Source organism: Myxocyprinus asiaticus, chromosome 4, assembly GCF_019703515.2.
Source record: "Myxocyprinus asiaticus isolate MX2 ecotype Aquarium Trade chromosome 4, UBuf_Myxa_2, whole genome shotgun sequence".
NCBI classification, from domain to species: domain Eukaryota; kingdom Metazoa; phylum Chordata; class Actinopteri; order Cypriniformes; family Catostomidae; genus Myxocyprinus; species Myxocyprinus asiaticus.
Window position 1 is genome coordinate 32264967 of NC_059347.1, and position 22365 is coordinate 32287331.

At 43.4% G+C, this 22365-nt stretch overlaps 2 protein-coding genes across 2 annotated transcripts in view; one reads left to right on the top strand and one right to left on the bottom strand.

The window, feature by feature from the left end:
- Positions 1–7: 7 nt before the first annotated feature.
- On the bottom strand, positions 8–1760 carry LOC127439592 (zinc finger protein 37-like). Its single transcript, XM_051695775.1, has 3 exons — positions 1122–1760; positions 555–815; positions 8–385 (listed from the first exon to the last, which is right to left on the bottom strand). The coding sequence occupies exons 1-3, from the start codon at positions 1669–1671 to the stop codon at positions 21–23; spliced, it is 1176 nt and encodes a 391-aa protein (XP_051551735.1). The 5' UTR covers positions 1672–1760; the 3' UTR covers positions 8–20.
- Positions 1761–4655: 2895 nt separating this feature from the next.
- Positions 4656–22365, top strand: part of LOC127439591 (insulin receptor substrate 1-B-like) — a 35373-nt gene continuing 17663 nt past the window's right edge. The window contains exons 1-2 of the mRNA XM_051695774.1: positions 4656–5219; positions 8146–11304. Coding sequence (XP_051551734.1) covers positions 4868–5219; positions 8146–11304 — 3511 coding nt within the window. The 5' untranslated portion in view covers positions 4656–4867. The remainder of the gene's footprint in view (positions 5220–8145; positions 11305–22365) is intronic.

Sequence of the window (22365 nt, forward strand, 5' to 3'; positions counted from 1 at the left end):
GACTTAAATCAATGGTGGATTTATACAGCTGTTGTGATGGAGCACTGATGGAACCTCAACCCACCACCATTTCGAAACGTTTTTCCACACTGTCCACAAGCATATGGTTTCTCCCCTGTGTGGAGGCGGAAGTGCCGTGTGAGTGTCAATGCATGGCGGAAGCGTGCACTGCAGACAGAGCAGGCATATGGCCTCTCTCCTGTATGGATCCTTTGATGGATCTTGAGATGGTGCTTACGGTTGAAGTCTCGTCCGCATAGGCTGCAATGATACTGGCTTCGGTCGGTGGGAAACGGATGGCGCTTGGGGCTCTTGTGGTGGTTGTTATGGAGTTTTGGGAAGTGGGCATGCTGGCCAGAGGACGGAGACGACAGGAAATCTAGGTCTGTGGGTTGGAGTAAAGAGTCAGATGAGTGCAACAAAGGAGAAAATGAGAAAATAATGTGTAAAAATCTTGCTAAAATGGATGTAATTGGCATCTGTCAGTGTATCAGTGGACACAAAGCAAATTAATTTCCTTCTCTAGAATGGTATTTTTCTTATACAGTACTAACCTTTAGGGAGGTTGGTGGACTGGCAGTGCAGGTTTGATTGGTAGCTTTCTGAATTCAATGGCTCAGGTCTCCAGTCTTCAAGTAATTGAGACTGAGCCAGAGAGAGGCTGTCTGAGTTAGGCTCCTCCCCTCCAGAGAGAGACACAGGGATTGGGTCACAATAACCCTCATCTTTCTCTACCTTTACAGATACTTCAAAGGATGACCCCTCACTGAGCACACCTGCATCTGTCCCAGCACATATCTGCTCATTTTTTATGTCTGAAAAGGGAGTGTGAAATGTAAGAGGAATTATCAGAACCATTCACAGTAGCATTAATGTGTGTAAAATGGTTTGCAGGTGTAACTTGAACACTGTCATCTAGTGTAGCATATAGTGGCACAACTACTGAGGCAGCACCACAGTTATGACAAATAACAACTCATAGGGGTTAGAATGCGCACGCAACTATTAAACACAGATGGCACTGAACATTGCGAGCACTGTTACAAAAAGCAGTTGGTTACCGCACTATCCCTTATGATACTTGGCCACTTTAATCAATACAAACCTTAATAACCTCTTACCATTTGTCTCATGTAACCTATGTTGGATGGCTTCTTCCAGTGTTTCCGAAGTATGAGCGCTCGCACCTCCAGATGGGATCTCAGAGGGTGATCCTCTCTGGACACATACCTCATAATCACGTTCGGAGTCCATAGTGGGCTCGGGTTCTTGTATGGGGCTCGAATGCACTACATTACGGTTATTTAACTGCCGAAGCCCCCGCTGAAGCCTACACCTGATACCAGGTGTTTTTTTCGCAGAATGACTTCTAGTGCCAATTGGAAAATCTTCAAGCCCTTGAGGCTGTTGGTCCAGGCGAGCACGCACAGTCGTCAGTTGTGTTTCAGCTGTTTGCAGCCTGAACTTGAGGGTACTGTTGTCCCGCAGAGCTTCTTGAATCTTGTCCTGTACGTCTCTGAGCGCTCTGTCGAGCAGTTTGGTGATCTCGACAACGGCGATCTCTACAGCAACACCGAGCGCGTTTTGAAGGGTTGCAGTCAGTTCGTCTTGAAACGAGAGCGACACCTCAGCAGTCAGAGAAGGGTTCGCATGACTGTCGTTTGCATCCATTTTAACGAGGAAATTTCGTTTAAAATATCCTTTTTGGCAATGTTTTGGTATCGTATGAAGAGGAGTGCTGTTCCTCTCGCTGGGGAACGCAAAAGTATCAAGCCGTTTAACAGTTGGCCAACCAAATCCTTCCCTGACCAAAATCATTCCCTAGCGTATAGAGACAAAAACAACAGAAAGTGTGTTCCTATTGTTTTAGTGGAGCCCAATTAAATTTTTTAAGCCCTAAAAATAAATATACATCACTGTCGCCAAACGTGGCAACATTTTCTATAGGTTTCAAAGGTTTTAATTTTTGATAAATAAAACTCCGGAATACTACGTAGTTGCCCACGTTGTCATTGGTTGACAGAAGAACGAAGACTTACATTTCAGAATTATTTTTATTTATTTATTTTTTTTAAATAGTTGATAGATTTTCAGAATTTTTTTTTTCATTAGTTTACAGACATTGTAAGGTTTACGTTTTTACAAAACAATGCTTCCTTCACACCTACCTCACACTTCTCTTCATATTAGTCAGTCATCTTCAGCTGCATTAAAGGGATAGTTCACCCAAAAATGAAAATTCTCTCCTCATTTACTCATCCTCATGAAATCCCAGATGTGTATGACTTTCTTTCATCTGCTGAACTCAAATTAAGATTTTTAGAAGAATTTTCTCAACTCTTTTGGTCCATACAATGCAAGTGAATGGGTGCCAAAATTTTGAAACTCCAAAAAGCACATAAAGTCAGCATAAATTATCCATACGACTCCAGTGGTTTAATCCATGTCTTTTAAATCAATATGATAGGTGTGGGTGAGAAAAAGATCAATATTTAAGTTATTTATTTTATGTAAATTCTCCTCCCTGCCCAATAGGCAGCGATATGCACGAAGAATGCAAATCGGCAAAAACAAAAGAAGGAGAATGTGTAAGTGAAAGTGGAGAGTTATAGTAAAAAAGGACTTAAATATGTATCTGTTTCTCACCCACTTATCTGTTTTGGTCACTATTCACCTGCACTGAATGGATCTACATAGCTGAGATATTCTTTGTGTTCAGCAGAAGAAAGAAACTCATACATATCTGGGATGGCATGAGGATGAGTAAATAATGGGTCATGGTCATGTTATTATTACTAGATTTTTCAAGACTAGTAAAACTAATTATTCTATCATGTTAAAGCCAGACTCAATCAACCCAGTACTGCACAGTATACACTACTTTACTTTAAATGCAATTAGATCTAATCACTTTTTGAAATATAAATTATAATTATAATAGTATAATGAATTATTAGGGGGGCAGGTGGGGGTGGAGAGATGTCACGAATTGGTTAAACATAACGCCCCATGTATCAAATTTGATATGTGATTTCTAAAGCGTCTGCCTCGTTAACATAATCCAAATTTAGCTGAAAATCCTGTTGTATGCATTGTACTAGATGCCTACTGCCACCTGGTGGACGTTTCCGTGAATTTCTTGAAGTAGAAGTATTTATTATTATTATTATTATTATTATTATTATTATTCAAAAATAAAAATATCAGCCTTCGTATTGCGAAGCACTCGTCCTTTTGATGTGAAATCTTTGCTGATTTTGATATAGTAAAACTGACAATAACAATTATATTGTTACTGATATTTTAAAAGGAGAATTTACTGAATATAAGCAACTTGTGTTTGGTTAAATAAAAATTTACATTATTTTATTGAAAAAGCACATTGAAATCCATGTATCAGATATGATACAACAGGCTTTTGGGGTATATCTCTCAATCACCATTCCATTCCATTCAATATTATTCATATTTGAAGTGCTAAACTATAATGTCATACATTTTTATAGACCAAGGGAAGGAAGTTGCCATGGCCAAACTCCCAAACATTTGGTATCTCTGAAAAGCACAGGGAGTCCTTTGATAATATCCCAAGATTTACTACTGTGGCATGTATACAGCCTGGTCTCATGAACATAACGTGACCATGGTAACAAATGACGTGCCTTATGACACGTTTGGCTTCAGTTTCCCAGTGAAATATCCAGCGGGGGATGCCAAAAACGAGAGTAATGGTGTCGTAATCAGACTAGGTTTTTAAGGTGCTTTTAGATGGAGATTTTAATAAAAACGGACCTCCCTTAAAACTTTAACCTAAACCTAACAAATAGTGATCTAAAATCAAATGAGAGATAGACACAAAACAGACATCCTTGTCTATATATTTGAAGCTCCAAACTGCACATAAAGGAAGCATAAAAGTAATCCATAAAACAATCCAATAAAACGAATTATTCTATCGTGTTTCACATGTGGTGTATGTTTTTCTACATAAAGGAAGCACAATTAGGCATCACAATTTATAATTAAAGTCAGTAAGGTTTATGTTTAAGCTATTCATTTTATACTTATCACAGCATATATTTTTTTTCTTGATAACTACATTTCATGATACAGTTGATAACTGTCCAGAGATTACAGGAATTATTTTTCTTTGGGTTTGACACAAAGAAAATGCCAAAGCCATCCAACAGGTGTCGCAAACGCCACGCTTTGAGGGATGCAATAGCGCAAGAGACTTGCCAATGACCGTAGAGAAGGGGATTCCGCATTTAATAATTAAAAAATGTACTACTCTGTGAAAAACAGGATCACGTTACCTTTCCTTGTCAAATAATTAATCTAAAACAAACAATATTTTACACGCCTTCCCTCTAATTTACCCAATCTAAATTCACAAAATCAATTAAACGAAACCCCATTTTTTGTCGATGTAGAATTAAAAACGTCTCAAGAATCTGGCACGCGAAATATGTTGATTTAACCAAGAGGATTCTGAACTGAACTGTCTCATTCAACGAATCCATCTCCAGAGAACACTGAATGCAATGCTAAGCACGGAGGGGCATCCGAGTGTGCGGGCTAGAGCTGTACAATAAACAATTCTGGTACACACTAGAATTGAACTGTATGCTAGCGCAGACGTCGCATGCCGCATGTGCACGCCTGTCAGTGGAGCCTGGGTGCACACCACCATACAAGCTGAACCAGGAGGAAAACAATCTTGAGCGCTTATTTTGGCTCTCATCTAGGGCGCGTGATTGCGTGATGAGAGAGAAGAGGACTGCTGCGATCATGAACGAATGTAAAACATACCACCGATTTTAGGCAGGCATTGGTGGGGGTAAAAAAACAAGCAAATCGCCCAGCAATGGAGAACCAGGCGGCGATGGAGCAGCAGAGCTACGAGGACGTGCGGAAAAGCGGTTATCTCCGCAAGCAGAAATCTATGCACCGGCGCTTTTTCGTTCTCCGGGCTGCTTCAGAGCAGGGCCCGGCTAGACTCGAATATTATGAAAATGAAAAGAAATTCCGAAGCAAGTCACCTGTTCCAAAGAAAGCAGTTAACCTGGACTCCTGCTTTAACATCAACAAACGGGCAGATTCAAAGAACAAGCACATGATAGTGCTGTATTCCCGCGGGGAGAGCTTTGCCATAGCTGCGGACACCGAGGAGGTCCAAAACGAATGGTACCAGGCCATGCTAGATCTACAGTGTAAATGTGAGGCAATTCTGATTTTACCCTTTGATCTAATTTGTAAATCATCTGTCATTCACGTAGGCAGCAGACCTTGGTGATTGTAGTTGCTAATCTGCCTATCAACTTGCGTTTTGGAGGGAGCCCCTTGGCTTTAGCTGATCTGTATTTGCGAAGCTGTTTAGAATTGCAAACGAGTCAAATGCACATTTACCCCACCCGTCTGTTTAATGTACCCACCACACCTGGCAATGTAGACGCACGCGTTATTAAAAGGTCACAATTAATTACTGTGCATGCGTGGTTCAAAACATGGTCTTTCGTAGACTCGGGATGAATTCATAATTTGATTTCAGTTGTGTTAAATGTTTATGAAAAAGTGAGATGTAAGCCAGCGCTATTCGACATGAATTGCAAATGCTCTCATCTCATTTTACTATGATGCGTAATATGAGAGAGTGGCACATTGAGTAGCGGGAGCTCGCGACTGTTTTTGTTTTTCTACACATTTGTGCATGTTGTGCGTGTAACCTACATTTGTGTCATTGCGCTTCTGCAAGGGAGGGGAACAGCAGTAGGCGCGCGTGTTTATTGGAATACGGGTCTCCTCTTGCCCCATCCCTCGTGGTTTGGTAGCCCGCTATTACCCCAACCCCGCCGCTGAATGAACCGATCACAGGGTTGAACAGCAGGCCATCAGCGTGGGGATACGTATGGAGACAGTAGTTGCCGAGCAAGCGATTCCATAGCCCTTCCTCGGTTCTGATTCGCGCTCTATAATGGATTCATTTGGCTGACGTGTTTTGTATCCAGCTATCACACTTAAAGGATCTCTCTTTCCGTTATATGCACAAGCGCGGTGCAAAATATTCAGCACTGGTCGTAAATAAATCCTGCTTGAAGTAACTTAACCTGCTTCAATAAATCAGATTCAGATTCATATTTTGTATAATTTTGACTTTCGTTATTTTTGTATCTTTTTTAAACAAAAGCCAGATACATCAACCCAGTACTGCACAGCACACACTACTTTAAATACTATCAGATATTAGAAATGATAATGAATTATAATAGTATAATGAATTATTAGAAATAAATTTAAATGTACACTCTATCCAGGGGCCTCACTTTGTTTTAAAAAGTGGTAGGGGCATTTTTTGGGGGTGGGAAGTACAAGGGACAAGTGGGGGTGGAGAGATGTCATGAAGTGGTGAAACTCATGAATATTAACATAACACCCCATGTATCAAATTTGATATGAGATTTCTAAAGCCTGGACTCATGAACATAAGGTGACATGGCTACATTTTAGCAAAACGAAATTACGTGCTTTATGACACCTTTGGCTTCAGTTTCCCATTTAAATGCCAAAAGCGAGTGTAATGGTGTCATAATCAGACAAGGTTTTTAAGGTGCTTTTAGATGGAGATTTTAATGAGTAAAACGGACCTCCCTAACCTAAAACTTTAACCTAAACCTAACAAATAGTGATCTAAAATCAAATGAGAGATAGACACAAAACAGACATCCTCACCCTTCATCAATGTCTAAATCTAACTGAGAGTGCAAAAACAAAATGAGAAATGAAAAGCACATTTTCTAAAGCAACCACTTCATTTTGTGTCGCTTCTAAGACACTGGTCTCACGTGTTAGCTTGTGTGCTTAGCTGGCTTCAAACCGCAGTCTTCCGAGTGCAAAGTTCTAGATTTTATCTAGTGAGCTACAGCGAAAGGTAATCACATTGGAATAAGTGTGTAAATGTAGGTGAGTCTGTAACACAGGTGTTAAAACAAATAGTTTTTCAAATGATGCGTTCTAGTAAAAGTGTTTTGATGTCATAACATAGCAGTGTGTGAGTAATAGTGTGAAAAATATGCGTTTATAAAGTCATAATCAGTCGCTGTACTCATGATTTGTATGAAATTGAAAAAAACGCACAATTGTTGTAGCACCTCTAGTATTAATTTCAAGAGGAAACTGCAATTTAACTTCGGGATGTTAACGTCAGGTTGCAGTTTGCGTGTATAGGCTAAGAAAAACATTAATATCAGTCCTATACAAAAATGAATTGCTGGGTCTCAGGAGGAGAGTGACCTTTAAAGCCTGATGTATCAAATATGATACAAAAATGTTTTAATTTTAAAAATAAATAAATTTCAGAATATTATTTAATATTTCAGTTTGATAGGTTTAATTAGGTTATGTGCAGATAATGCCAAATAATCTGTCAAATAAAACTGTCATTATTGATGACCAATTTAAGCGCTACAATAAATATTTCACATAATTATGATATATATTAACATATTAACTTGATCCATTTGCCCAACACTGTAAGTACTTTGATATTGTTAGTCAGTGAATACATTTGCTGATTAGCATAGCTTATCCAGAATGGCTGATTGGTCTCATGGTAAGGTAAGGTTCATGCTAATTTTTTATTTTGATAAACGATTATTGAATCTGTACAGTGGATGTATATCATGAGAGGGGACACATCTGTTTTGCATTTTGCTTCGCGATTTCACTGGAAAGCAGCGCAAGCTGCGGAAGAGTGAAGTGAGAAGAATGCACGTCTGCATTCATGAGAGAACATTGCCACCTGCTATCACTCAGTGCCACTGATAACAGCCGAAACAAGCACTCATTATAACATTAAAAATAACAAACTCCAGTGTCAGATCGACCTCTTATTATAACACAGACAAACTAAATGGAAAATCCTGCTCAAGAACTGGAGATGTTTCTTCTGCATTAGACACTTTCCTGGTGAAAGCTATTTAAAAAAATGGTGGGGACAAAATTGGCAAAGGCAATATGTGGTAGGGACATGTCCCACCCATAAATTACACCTATGACTCTGTCTGTAAGGTTCTCTTAACTGCATGCATGTTTACTTCTCTTTCCTATTGTGTTCCCATCTTTTACCTATTTTTTTTTTATTTGTAGGTAAGACTCCTGATGACTGTGGCAGTGGAGGAGACTGTGGAATGCCTTCCCCTGGCCCTGCCTTTAAGGAGGTCTGGCAGGTTAAAGTCTGGCCCAAAGGTTTGGGCCAGGCCAGGAATCTAGTTGGCATCTACCGACTTTGCTTGACTGACAAAACAGTTAATTTTGTCAAACTCAACTCTGATGTTGCAGCTATAGTCCTCCAGCTGATGAATGTGCGACGCTGTGGCCACTCAGAAAACTTTTTTTTCATTGAAGTGGGTCGTTCTGCCATGACAGGCCCTGGAGAATTCTGGATGCAAGTAGAGGATTCAGTGGTGGCACAGAACATGCATGAGACCCTTCTTGAGGCCATGAAGGCCCTGAGTGAAGAGTTCCGTCAAAGAAGTAAATCCCAGACTGTTGGCGTGTCTTGTGGAGGTGGAACTGCCTCTAACCCTATTAGTGTACCATCTAGACGGCACCACCCAAATCTGCCACCCTCCCAGGTTGGCTTTTCTAGACGTGCTAGAACAGAAACACCAGGAGTACCTCATAGCACCAACACTTCCCCCACTCCACGACATGGATTCTCTAGGTCACGAACTGCGAGTATTGGGGCTCGTACAGAGGATGGAGGGGGCAGAGCAACAGCACTCAGCACCAGCCCGAGTCTCAATGGTTCATCTCGCTCAACTACCCCAACCCTGCGACCTAAACCCACACGAGCACCCACTCCAGCCAAGATCACCCTCAGCCTAGCACGGTACACCCCTAACCCTGCACCTTCCCCAGCTCCTAGCCTCTCTTCCAGCTCTGGACATGGGTCAGAATGTGGGTTGGGAGTAGCTACCTTTGGAACAGTGCCCATTTGCGCCTATGCCCGAATTCCTCAGAGAGTGTCCATGTCAGGATCACCGAGTGATTATGGTTCCTCAGATGAGTATGGTTCCAGCCCTGGCGAGCACTCCCTGCTAGCCACAGGGCTCCCTGCTGCCCTGGTTGAAGGCGGTGCCAGTTACATCCTGATGGGCCATCGAGAAGGTTCTCACAAACGTGCTCATGGACGCAGGGTTCTTCGTCGATCATCTAGACGTGAGTGTGAAGCTGAGCGCAGGTTGCTCAGCAAGCGAGCTTCCTTACCCCCTACCTCTGTCAAGGAAGGCTTGGTCCCTCATTGCAGGGAAGAGGAAGAGGAGGATGAAGAAGACTATGCAGTGATGTCACGCAGTGCAAGCAGAGAGTCTTTCACTTCACGCCGAGGTTCAGGAGGTTCAGCTACAACATCATTGTTGCAACTGGAAAATTCAGCAGATAAAGGTGTCAGTACTAAAGGGGGACTTGAGGACTTCTCAACAGACAGTGGCTACATGTCCATGTTACCAGGTGTTACGGCTCCTCCTGCATCATTGTCATTATCAGTCTCTGGTTCAGATGTAATTTCAAAGGGTGGAGATGAATACATGGCAATGACCCCCAATAGTAGTGTCTCACCACCTCAGCACATCTGCCTCCCCGTCAATGAAGGATACATGATGATGTCTCCAAACAGTAGCTGTTCACCAGACTTGCATGGCCTGAGTGGATACATATGGAGCAGCAGGGGCAGCATGGAGAGTCGGGCAGGCAGCGACTATATGAACATGTCACCTATAAGTGCCAGATCAGCATGCAGTACTCCTCCGTCACACCCAGAGCATCAACCACTGCAACCAAAAATGGTCTATTCTTATTTTTCGTTGCCACGTTCTTACAAACACACAACCCTCTCAACCCGCTTTGAGGATGATCTGGACAGGGTTTGTATTGGTAGAGGTGAAAGGGAAGCTGGAGGAAATGTCAGGCATAGTGGTTACCATTGTGGAGGGGACACACCTGGGGTCTCATGTGGTGGCGGCCAACTCTCTCTGTCCTCATCCTCTTTCTCCTCTAGCTCAGCTAGCAGTGAAAGCCTTGAAGACAGATCATTGTCTCTGTCTGTAGGTGGAGTGGGAAGGGAAAGTAGGTTGGGCACAGGACACAGAGTAGGGGGTACTCACCCCAAAATCTCCCACCACCATCACCAGCAGAGATGTGGACCAGGTGTCCAGAAACAGGGTCAATTACAGCAGAGGAAGGACAAGTCCTCCAGCTTTCTTGTCAATATGTCCAAAGCCAACACGCTGCCAAGGGTCAAGGAGACTTTGCTGCCAACTGCATCCCCAAGCCCTGGAGAATACGTAAGCATTGTTTACCAGGGTGAGCGAGCAGGGCATTACAAAGGGAGGAGTACAGTTGAACCAGGGAACCCTACGGCACAAGGACCTCAGAGAGCCCTTCTTAGACCACAGCCATGTCAGGGTGGAACTGCCAACCTTCCTCTGAGCTTCTTGGCACCCCTCTCCACCTCCATCTCTTTATCCTCTGAATATGTGAACATGGACTTAGGTAACTCGCCTTCTTCTCTTACTCACCTCTCCTCTTTCAAACCCGCCCCAAAAGTCAGAGAGGAGCTCACCAGAGCTCCTCAAGTGGATCAAGAAGTGGCACATAGGAAGAGCAGGGAGACAGATTTGACATCTGCAGATGTGGCTGCTGCTCCTTTCACAGACTATACTGTGATGAAGTTTGGATCCCCAAAGTCCCCAAAACCTGGCCAAACACCCCAGCCATCCTCCATGGAGCAGGAGCACAACATGAATTTCCCTTTTACAAATGTGGATCAGGGTGCACGACTTGTCAGGGCAGAATCATCAGCAAGAAGACGGCACCTCTCAGAGACATTCATGACCCCTCCAACTCTCCCCATCTCCCCCTCTGCCTCTCCCTCTCCTTTTCCTGAAACACCACATGGTGCTTCACCACGACAGCAAGGATTAGAGAGTAACCTTTGGACTAGTGGTCAACCTCCCTCCCCACAGTGTGCCAGCCCTGGTGTAGCAAATCTACCTGCTGCTCAGACTTCTTCCTTGGCTCTGGAGCAAGGCCTTAACTACATTGATTTAGACTTGGTCAGTAAGGAGAATTCTCAAACCAGTGTGGATGGGCCCTCTGGCCCTCACTCATTTTATTCTCCTGTAGTAGGAGGGGTGGGTGGGGCAGGAGGAAGCACCTCCTCCAGCATCAATACATATGCCAGCATTGATTTCATAAAGTCACAAGAAATGAAAGTTCATAAAACCAGCAGGAAGGACAACAAAGGTAAGAACATTGTACGCCAAATACTGTCACTGTTGATTGCAAAAGCCCAATTTATACTTTTGTTGTTACCATTTGGCTGTTTTGCTAAACATTCATCTCTGGATGTTTTTCCATCCTAATCAATATGCCATGATAAACCACTTAAAATGGAAAGTTATGTCACATCTCTAGTCCTTGTTTTCTTAGACTAAAAGTTATTAGAGTGTAACATTACATTATGAGTAACATTAATCAGTAAAGTAACAATAACTCAGATCCACCTATGATTATAAAATTTATTCAAGACCTAGATGCTCTGCCATAATTTTTTATTTGTTAATTCCACTGTATGGGTGTCCATATTGACAATAGTCAAAGTATGTCCTGCTGAGTCTAACGATGATAATGAAGGGCTTTTCAAGTTATTTGGGGGCCTTACCCCCCCCCCCCTCTATTGTCAAAGAACAATACTAAATATTGAAAGAGGCCTAGTACTGTATTTGGTCTGCTCTGCACCTGGTTCTATTAGTGAGGAGGTGGAGTGTAATAAGAATCTGACAGCTCCTGTATAGTGTTAACCACAGATAATTTTGGTTGTAGGCTTTGATTGTTACAGTTTGCGAATGCATGGTAAGGGGAATGTGAGTAAAGGCATCTCTGTGTGTGCCTGTTATGTGTGTGGTTAGAAAATATACTGAAGCATATTTGAAGCTTCTCTAAGTGTTTGGAAGGGATACCTCTGAGCAGCCATGTATCCACATATATATTTAACTCACTGTGATTGTAGATAATTAAGGTTATTTAACTTTAGTCTTGCTGAAAATGTTCCTGAATGTGGCTTTGCTCCTACTCATCTCTTTCCTCCCTTGTCTCTCTTGCTCTTCTTTCCTTCAAGTCTTTCATCTTGTCCTTTTACATCTCTCTCTTTTTATTTGGTTAGAGACCGGATCTGTTCCAAAACCTAGTGAGCGTCCTCTGGAGGCAGCATTTTAAGACATAATAGGCATGCTCTGACACAAAAGCTGTTCCAAAAGGTCGATATCTTAGTTATGCTGCCTCTTAAGATACCTTGTTAAGATATACTCAGGATTCAACTCAGTATTTTCCAACAAATGCACCTGATCTCTTATCTGCTTTTCAAATGTTTGTGGTGAAAATGCGACATTGTCCATTATCTGTCCCAGTTTTCATAAATAATATTTTACATCAGGAAATTTTAAATGCGCCTGAGTGAGCAGTGCGCTGTTTTCTGAAGGAACTTACTCCAATCAGCCACAACATTAAAACCACCTGCCTAATATTGTGTGGGTCCTCCTCGTGCCACCAAAACAGTGCCAACCCACATCTCAGAATAGCATTCTGAGATGCTATTCTTCTCATTACAATTGTACAGAGCGGTTATCTGAGTTACCGTAGACTTTGTCAGTTCGAACCAGTCTGGCCATTCTCTGCTGACCTCTCTCATCAACAAGGCACTTCCGTCCACAGAACTGCCCCTCGCTGGATGTTTTTTGTTTTTGGCACCATTCTGAGTAAATTCTAGAGACTGTTTTGTGTGAAAACCCCAGGAGATCAGTAGTTACAGAAATACTCAAGCTAATTAAAGGTGCACTCAGTATTTTTTTCCCCATTAAAAAAAGTTTTACTCCTACAAAAAATGAATTGTAATTTTGAAACATATGTATAAAATCATGATCACACACATGAAACACATGTTTTATTCTACATGGGGCAGGGCACCCTCATGGGGGCTGCCATTGTAGAATCACATGACCAACTGAATACTACTCGCTTAATCTCAGTAACCGTCTTGTTATTGGACACTTTCACACTTGGATTAAACTAATCATGGCTGATTTTGGATAGTGAATTTCTACAATGGCACCTGTAACTGAAAACTATTGATTTTGAATGATGCTGCATCCACACCACTTGGTTTCACTGTAAGTCCATGATGACACAAGCGAAACGTTACTGAGTGCACCCTTAATATGCATGCAGTTAATATGCAGTTTGCCTTTATTTATCTAAAACTACATGCTTGCTCACTATCAAACAGTGGTAAAGTTATTACATGGATGCTTTGGTTAAAAAATATGTTTGATCATTATGTTTTGTCCATGACAAGCAGTTCTCCCACAATATTTTTAAATACGAAAACCATGCTGATAAACGATAGTGACAACAGAAAACAATTCAACAAGATATACAGTTGAAGTCAGAAGTTTACATACACCTTAGCCAAATACATTTAATCTCAGTTTTTCACAATTCCTGACATTTAATCATAGAAAACATTCCCTGTCTTAGGTCACTATTTTATTTTAAGAATGTGAAATGTCAGAATAATAGAGAGAATGATTTATTTCAGCTTTTATTTCTTTCATCACATTCCCAGTGGGTCAGATGTTTACATACACTTTGTTAGTATTTGGTAGCATTGCCTTTAAATTGTTTAACTTGGGTCAAACATTTTGGGTAGCCTTCCACAAGCTTCTCACATTTAAACTGCTGGCATTTTGGCCCATTCCTCCAGACAGAACTGGTGTAATTGAGTCAGGTTTGTAAGCCTCCTTGCTCACACATGCTTTTTCAGTTCTGCCCACCAATTTTCTATTGGATTGAGGTCAGGGATTTGTGATGGCCACTCCAGTACCTTGACTTTGTTGTCCTTAAGCCATTTTTCCACAATTTTGGAGGTATGCTTGGGGTCATTGTCCATTTGGAAGACCCATTTGTGACCAAGCTTTAACTTCCTGGCTGATGTCTTGAGATGTTGCTTCAATATATCCACATAATTTTCCTTCCTCATGATGCCATCTATTTTGTGAAGTGCACCAGTCCCTCTGGCAGCAAAGCACCCCCACGATATGATGCTGCCACCCCCATGCTTCACGTTTGGGATGGTGTTCTTTGGCTTGCAAGCCTCACCCTTTTTCCTCCAAACATAATGATGATCATTATGGCTGAACAGTTCAATTTTTCATCAGACCAGAGGACATTTCTCCAAAAGTAAGATCTTTATCCCCATGTGCACTTGCAAACTGTAGTCTGGCTTTTTATGGCGGTTTTGGAGCAGTGGCTTCTTCCTTGCTGAGCAGCCTTTCAGGTTATGTCAATATAGCACTCATTTTACTGTGGATATAGATACTTGTCTACCTGTTTCCTCCAACATATTCACAAGGTCCTTTGCTGTTGTTCTGGGATTGATTTGCACTTTTCGCCCCAAACTATGTTCATCTCTAGGAGACAGAATGCATCTCCGTCCTGAGCGGTATGATGGCTGCGTGGTCTTATGGTGTTTATACTTGTGTACTATTGATTGTACAGATGAACGTGTTACCTTCAGGCATTTGGAAATTGCTCCCCAGGATGAACCAGACTTGTGGAGGTCCACAATTGTGGCTGATTACTTTTGATTTTCCCATGATGTCAAGCAATGAGGCACTGAGTTTGAAGGTAGACCTTAAAATACATCCACATGTACACCTCCGATTGACTCCATTTAGCCTATCAGAAGCTAATTGGCTAATTGCCTAAAGGCTTGACATAATTTTCTGGAACCAAGCTGCTTAAAGGCACAGTTAACTTAGTGTATGTAAACTTCTGACCAACTGGAATTGTGATGTAGTCAATTAGAAGTGAAACAATATGTATGTAAACAATTGTTGGAAAAATTACTTGTGTCATGCACAAAGTAGTGTCCTAATTGACTTGACAAAACTATAGTTTGCTAATATGAAATCTGTGGAGTGGTTAAAAAATTAGTTTGAATGACTTCAACCTACATGTATGTATACTTCTGACTTCAAGTGTATGCTACATAACATTATGACCTACTTCTTATTTATAACCCTACTATGCACTATGCATCTCAGCCACGGTGAATTTAAATTCTAAAAATTAATACATTTAGAAGGAAATGTGAGTGATTGCTGCCACAATGCTAAGGTGTTGTGGTTGCCAGGACATTGTTATGGGGATGTGAATGTATCCTGAGTGGTTATTAGCATGTTGCTATGTGGTTACTTGGGTGTTACTGTCTTGCTAGAATGGCCCCCAACTCTACCTAGATATGGCTTGCACTCTTCCTTTAATGTACTATAGTGTATGGGATTGTTTTATCAACCACTAGATACAATGAATGTATATGGTAAATCTGATCACTTTGAAAAGTAACAGCACATTTTGTAACAATCTACATGATGTTAGTTTGTCATTAATGTCTGTAGCACACAAAGTGCATGTCTGGTTATGCACCAAAGTTTAATACTTAGGGTTAAGGTTTTGATGAAATTCCTAACCCTAAGTATGAGCAATTGTAATAGTGATGCTTGCCTGAGTAAGCACTACTGATACTTTTGAGAAAATGTCCCATCTTCCATAACTCACATTGCACAGATTAAAAGAACAAAGATTAAGCCCTGTCTTAAACTGGGGGGAAAATGTCATGGTAGAGTCCTTGACTTGTGCAATTAATTCAGTGCTTTAAGGCTTGATAAGCATCATGGAAACCAGATTTGTAACTAATTACCATCAGGAGAAATAAAGGAGTGTGGCTGATAGAAGAACGAGGGCAGGAGATTGTGTTTTTTTGTTTGTTTTGTTTTTGTGGTTGAAAGATAGATGATACCAAAGAAATAAAGGATGGACTAAGGGAGTACAGTATGAGGCCTTTGAAAGACAGTAAGGTTGAGACTAGATGGAATAAGAAAGATAGATGAAGAGAGACAGACAAGGAGTCATGCCATCAATGCAGGTATTGTGTGACTCAAAGTGACGCTCTGAAGGCTTTACCTCATACAAACCCAGTCACCACAGCAGTGCTAAACAGAGGGGAATCTGCTCCATCCCAGAGCTGTCTAGACGAGCAGTTGCTGTGGGTCAGAGTAGCTGTAATCTAGCTGACCCATCAGCAGCCCAGAGAATGCATTCCTTTGTTGTGGACCTGAAAGTGGGCCTTTACTCACACCAGCATTAATGTGTGGCCGTGAATGCGTGTGTTTTGTGTTTGTGCTCAACATTGTGGAAATTTCTACATAACCCGATTGGGATTATCATCGGTTAATAAAGTCTATTATTACTTCTGTATCTCATCCCAGTAACACAACTCTCATAGGGCTAAAGTTTTGGAACGTCCACCCAATTATTTTTGTCTGTATGCATATTTGTTTTTAAAGCACAAATCTTTGTAAGTTGCTTTTGTGTGCTGATCTTGCATCCTGTGTTTTTTTTTCTTCGGTTTTATGAATTGTATTAGAAGGCAGGGGCGGACTGGGACTAAAAAGTGACCCTGGACATTCTGGCCCAGAGCGGCCCACCAAACCCGGCCCGCAACACACCACACCATAACTCATCGGCTCATTGATTTCATTTTCTGGCTCAATTTCAAATTTTTGTGTTAAAAAAAAAAAAAAGAAGACACTTCTGTTGACTGCTATTCATGACAATGGGCCCCACAGTGCAAAAACTGTCATAACCTTAAAACATATAAAACTATTGTATATGGGATGAGTGGATTTTTTTAGAGAAAGCATTAAAATAAGCACTTTTTAGCTCAGACAAATAACATGTCCGAAATGTTTTTTCCAACATACAGATGTCAATTTCATGTCAATCACCCACATAACTATATGTAAATGTTTATTGTGGCGGGTTGCAGGCACAGACAAGCAGGGATTACTTAATGTCCACAGAGGGGTATTTATTACACACACAGTGATGTTGGTTTAGAGTTTGGTGCAGGGTGTATAGCCAGGCTAAGGCAACACACAGTGTTCTTCAGGCTTCCCGTGCTCCAAGTGCTTGTGTTTCCGAACCGGTCCTCGTGGGTGAAGGCAAGTGCGATACGTAGCTCGAGCAGTACGGCTTCCCTTGTGAGGTTTAGTCCGTTTCTGAAATATGGAGACAGAGAGAGAGACATTAGCATGTGGCTTCTCGTTGTGACTCCCCGGGTGTGTGTTTGGTGCTGGCTTATATAGCGCTCCCTTGATTGGAGTCAGCCGGTTCCAATCGTTACGGGTGAAGCGCTTCCAGGTGCATGTCATTATCATTGCCAGGGGTGGCCCTGCGAGGTGTATGAGAGAACAGGGTGGGTGAGCTGAAATGATGGGGAGGGGGGCTACTCACCAGACCTGACCCGCTATGGAAAATTAGAGGCCATTAGCATTGTCGTTCTTCAGGCCGGCCCGGTACTTGATGGTGAAGTGGTAGTCCTGGAGGTCCAGGAACCATCGTGTCACCCTGGCGTTGGTCCCTTTCGCTTTTGCCATCCACTGAAGAGGCGCGTGGTCAGTGACATGGGTGAACAAACATCCCAGGAGGTAGTATTGTAGTACCAGGACTGCCCACTTGATGGCCAAGGCCTCCCGTTCGGGTTTACACCAGGGAGAGTTTGCGGCTAAGGAAGAGGACTGGGTGCTCCTCACCTTGGGACTCCTGGGAAAGGACAGCACCGAGGCCCGTTTCCGAAGCATCTGTCTGCAGGATGAAAGGCAGGGAGAAGTTGGGAGCACATAGGACTGGATTGGAAATTAGGGTCTTCTTCAAAGACTGGAGTGCTTGCTCCGCTGCTGGGGTGCAGTATACCTTCTTGGGCTGTCCTTTCCGGGTCAGGTCTGTGAGGAAACAAGCTATAGACGAGAAGTTAGGGATAAAACAGCGGTAATATCGGGCCAACCCTAGGAAGGCACATACCTGGGTTTTGGTTGTCGGCTGGGGATAGTTCTGTACTGCCAACACCTTATCCTCCTGAGGTCTGATAAGTCCTCTTCCAATTCGGTAACCCAGGTACCGTGCTTCTGCAAGCCCAAGATGACACTTTTTAGGGTTGGCTGTAAGTCCAGCCCATCTTAACTCAGTCAGCACCTTCCGCAGGCAGAGCAGATGTACTTCCCAGCTCTCGGCGTGGATGACCACATCATCCAGGTAGGCTACAGCGTAGTCTCGATGAGGTTAGAGGATGATGTCCATCATCCTCTGGAAGGTAGCTGGGGCCCCATGTAGACCAAAGGGAAGGACCCGGTATTGCCAGTGCCCACTGGGAGTGGTGAAGGCAGTCTTTTCTTTGGCAGAGGGAGTGAGGGGCACTTACCAGTAGCCCTTTGTGAGGTCCAGGGTGGAGATAAACTGGGTCCTTCCCAGCCGTTCTGCCTGACGATAGTGTGGCCGGGAGTGTGGATGTCATGGGCGATGACTGGGGTCCTGCCCGGGGTCTCTGCAAACACGTCCGAAAATCCTTGGAGGAGGTGTTCAAAGGTCCTTCTGCTGTTTCTGGTCCAGATATTCTCCACAAGCCACCACTGGGGTCATCCTGTCCATCAGTGCCGTGAGTCAGTGGGGTCCCGGGTCGATCCATTTCTTAAGGAGATTGACGTAGTACACTTGTTCGACTCTTCGACGTCCTGGTTGGCGGGCTTGATAGTTGACAGGACCCAGCCACTCCACTACTGTGTAGGGGCCCTGCCAGCTGGCCAGGAACTTTGAGTTGGCATGGGGTATGAGGATGAGCACTTGATCTCCTGGGTGGAATTCCTGTGACTGGGCCGAGTGATTGTAAAGGTGCTGCTGGGTGTGTTGGGCTTCCTGCATGTGCCCCTTCACCACCAACATTACCTTTTCAATCCTCCTTCACATGTCCTGCATGTGCTCGATCACAGTGCGGTGGGGCAACGGTTGCTGCTCCTAAGCTTCTCGGGTGACATCCAGAAGACTCCAGGGTTGTCTGCCAAACAGTAGTTCGAAAGGGGTAAAGCCGGTTGAGGCCTGAGGTACTTCCTGCATGCCAAAGAGTACGTAAGGGATCATAAGGTCCCAATCATGCCCATTCTCAGTGACCACCTGCTGCAGCATCTTCTTCAACGTCTGGATGAATCACTCTAACAGGCCATCCATCTGAGGGTGGTAGACTGAGGTGTGGAGGTGGGTGACACGCAGCAGCTTACAGAAATCCGCCATTAACTGGAAAACAAAGGGGGTGCCTTGGTCAGTCAAGATCTCCTTCGGGATTCCTACATGGCTCATAAAAAAACAGCTCCTTAGCGATATTCTTGGATGTGTTTTTTTTCAAAGGGATGACTTTGGGATATCTGATGGCATAGTTCAATGTGACTAGAATATATTCATGACTTCGGGCGGACTTAGGCAGCAGTCCTACTAGGTCCATGCCGACGCGCTTAAAGGGCACATCAATTATTGGCAACGGAATGAGTGGGCTAGGTCGCGGTCACTGAGGGGCAGTCCTCTGGCAGACTTCACATCGTTGACAGAACCACTTCACCTCGCCATCTAGCCCCGGGAAGTGGAACCTCTTGCAGATTCGTTGGGCGGCATTTTGGGGTCCCAGGTGTCTAGCCATCGGATGTGAGTGTGCCAGAGTCAAGATGGTTTCTGTTTTGCTTTGGGGCACTTCCAGCAGTCGCTTTTGTTCTCCATACCTTTCCGCCACACAATATAGAAGCCCATTCTCAATAATGAAGTGAGGAGAAGGGTGAGGAGCAGGTTGCCGGGGGACTCCTTCAATCACTTGGACTTGTTTCCAACAGTGCTTTAGCCTTTCAAACGCTCTTTGTTCCCGGCCAAAGGAACCTCCTGCTGAAACCTGATGGAACAGGTCAAAGATGATGTTTGTGGGATTTTCCAACTCACCTTCTCTCTCTCCATTGCCAGCAATGCAGGGAGGGTGTTGGGCCGGGGTCTCGACCATCCGATCCTCCACTTGGTTGTGGGGGCAGAACTAAGTAGACACTCCAAGCCCGGCCAATCTCATCCCAGGAGCAGCGGTATGAGTAACTCCTTAAGTACTCCCACATCGAGACGCTAGCTGCCGGGTTCAGCGGCTACCGTAACGGAGGCTGAGGGGACGTACCGGGTATCCCCGTGGACACACATCACTGGGATGAGAGCCTTATCAGAAGTTTTTGCCCGGAGGACTCCGGGCTGGGCCAAGGTGACAGTGCTGCCAGTGTCCAGGAGGGCCCGAACACACCAGCCATCGATTCGTACCTCCCGGTATGTTCCTTGGGGTGCAACTGAGCAGTGGAGGATGCACCCCACAAACCAAGCACGGCCTTCCGGGGGGTTTGAGTCCATCGGCATCAGTTCGTCCTTCAGTCCCCCTCCTGCAACTGGGGTCTTCTTTCATCGGGTGCCCTCTGGCACTCACCTCTCTGGCCAATCCCTCCGGGAAAACCCCACCGCACTTTCTCCACCATCCCGGGCAATCGCTGCCTCCGCCAGCTCTACTGCCTCTACCAACTCGGCCACTGTGGCGGGGCTTTCATTCCCACTGCTCGGCAGAGAGATCGGGGTAGGCTCCTCAAAATTTTATCCACGGTGACTCGTTAAGCCACTTTATCTGCGCTGGGTTTCTCACTGAGCAGCCACAGTTGAACCAGATGGGCGAGTTGGGAGGCCTGGACCCGGACCGGAAGTTGGGAATCATATGCCCACTCGTAAAATTTTGGGGCACCACACACCAGAGACAAACCCACCCGGGCCAATATCTCCGCTTTGAGGCATTGGCCAGCCCTCCCTGGCAGTCACAACCTCAAAGGTGTGGAGATATGCCTCAACATCATCCCGCTCGGAGAGCTTAGTCAGTACCTGATGGGCTGTATGTCTTACTTCCGGGATTTGCATGTGCCCTCAGTCCGTAACTCAAACCAGCATTCTCCACCACTGTGGCGGGTTGTGAATGAGGCACAGACAAGCAGGGATTACTTGACGTCCCCAGAGGGGTATTTATTACACACACAGTGATATTGGTTTAGAGTTTGGTGCAATCGTTATGGGTGAAGCGCTTCCAGGTACGTGTCATTATCATTGCCAGGGGCGACGCTGGTTCCGGCACGGACGGCTCTCCGCATTATTTAAAAAAAAATCAATGAAAACAAAGTTGGCCAGAATATGTACATATAAACAAATATAAATTTATATAAAACATAGGAAACATACCCCTTAAAGTGTAGAACTTTGCAGATATTTTGCAGATTAAGTGCTCATATTTTCACTCTATGTGAATTTTTTGCGTCTTTATATCTGCAGTGTTTTAATTCCTTTCCCAGATTATTCTTGAGAAAAAGTGAAAAGCCCTATGCTTTGACAAGTATTGTTTCTGCTTTCCTTGAAACAAAGTAAGCCTCAAAGACTCATATAGCCACAAAATAATGTTTTTCACTTATTTTCTGCATTTTTATCAGGCGTGAGCATTATTCAGCAAGCTGCACTTCAGGTCCTTGTGGTATAAATAAATTATGCAGATGACTATGTACTGCTCATAGCTTTACCGTTTACCAATTTTATTTATGCTGCTGTTAATGTATTTGTTGTAACTTGCAGTTATTTGTCATTTTGTGATTATTCAGAGTTCATCTTATACTTAACATGTTGTCTTTGGTTGTCACCATTATTGTGATTTGTATGTCAATTAATGAGTTCCACACAAGGTTGAAGTGAATGTACATATGGAAACAGGTTATGATGTGTAAGTAATTTTAAAATAAAAGTCATTTAACTTATTCAAAATAAAAACCATTTTGTTGGCTTTACCTTACAGAGTTTTTTTAAATATTCACTCTGTAATGGGGTCCAAGCGGGCATGTTGGAGCCCAGGGTGGCTGCCCATATCGCCTGTAGGATGGGCCAGTACTTGCGCAGCAATGGGCCAGCCCAAATTACTCAGCGGCCTACCAGGAAAATGCCTGGTGTTCCTGATGGTCAGTCCGCACCTGTTAGAAGGTCTTTATATACGGACATCTGACACTGATCTTATTGGACCTGATGAAGCAAAATCTACTGGAAACAGTTTAATTTCTTTGTATTACACAGAAACTATTTCAATAAAAAAAAATACCCTGATTACAAGACCTCTGTTTTCATAACATCATTCGTTTTTCTCATTTTTACAACATCCTGTCATGATCATGTTACTTGAATTGTCCTTTTCCATGGAACACTAAATGAGCTATCCAGCAGAATGTCCAGGCTGCTTTTTTCCATACAACGAAAGTGAATTTAAAGTAATCTTGCCTTCTACCATTTCTTTCCTGGTAGGTTCATGATACAGTACATGTGAGAACAATT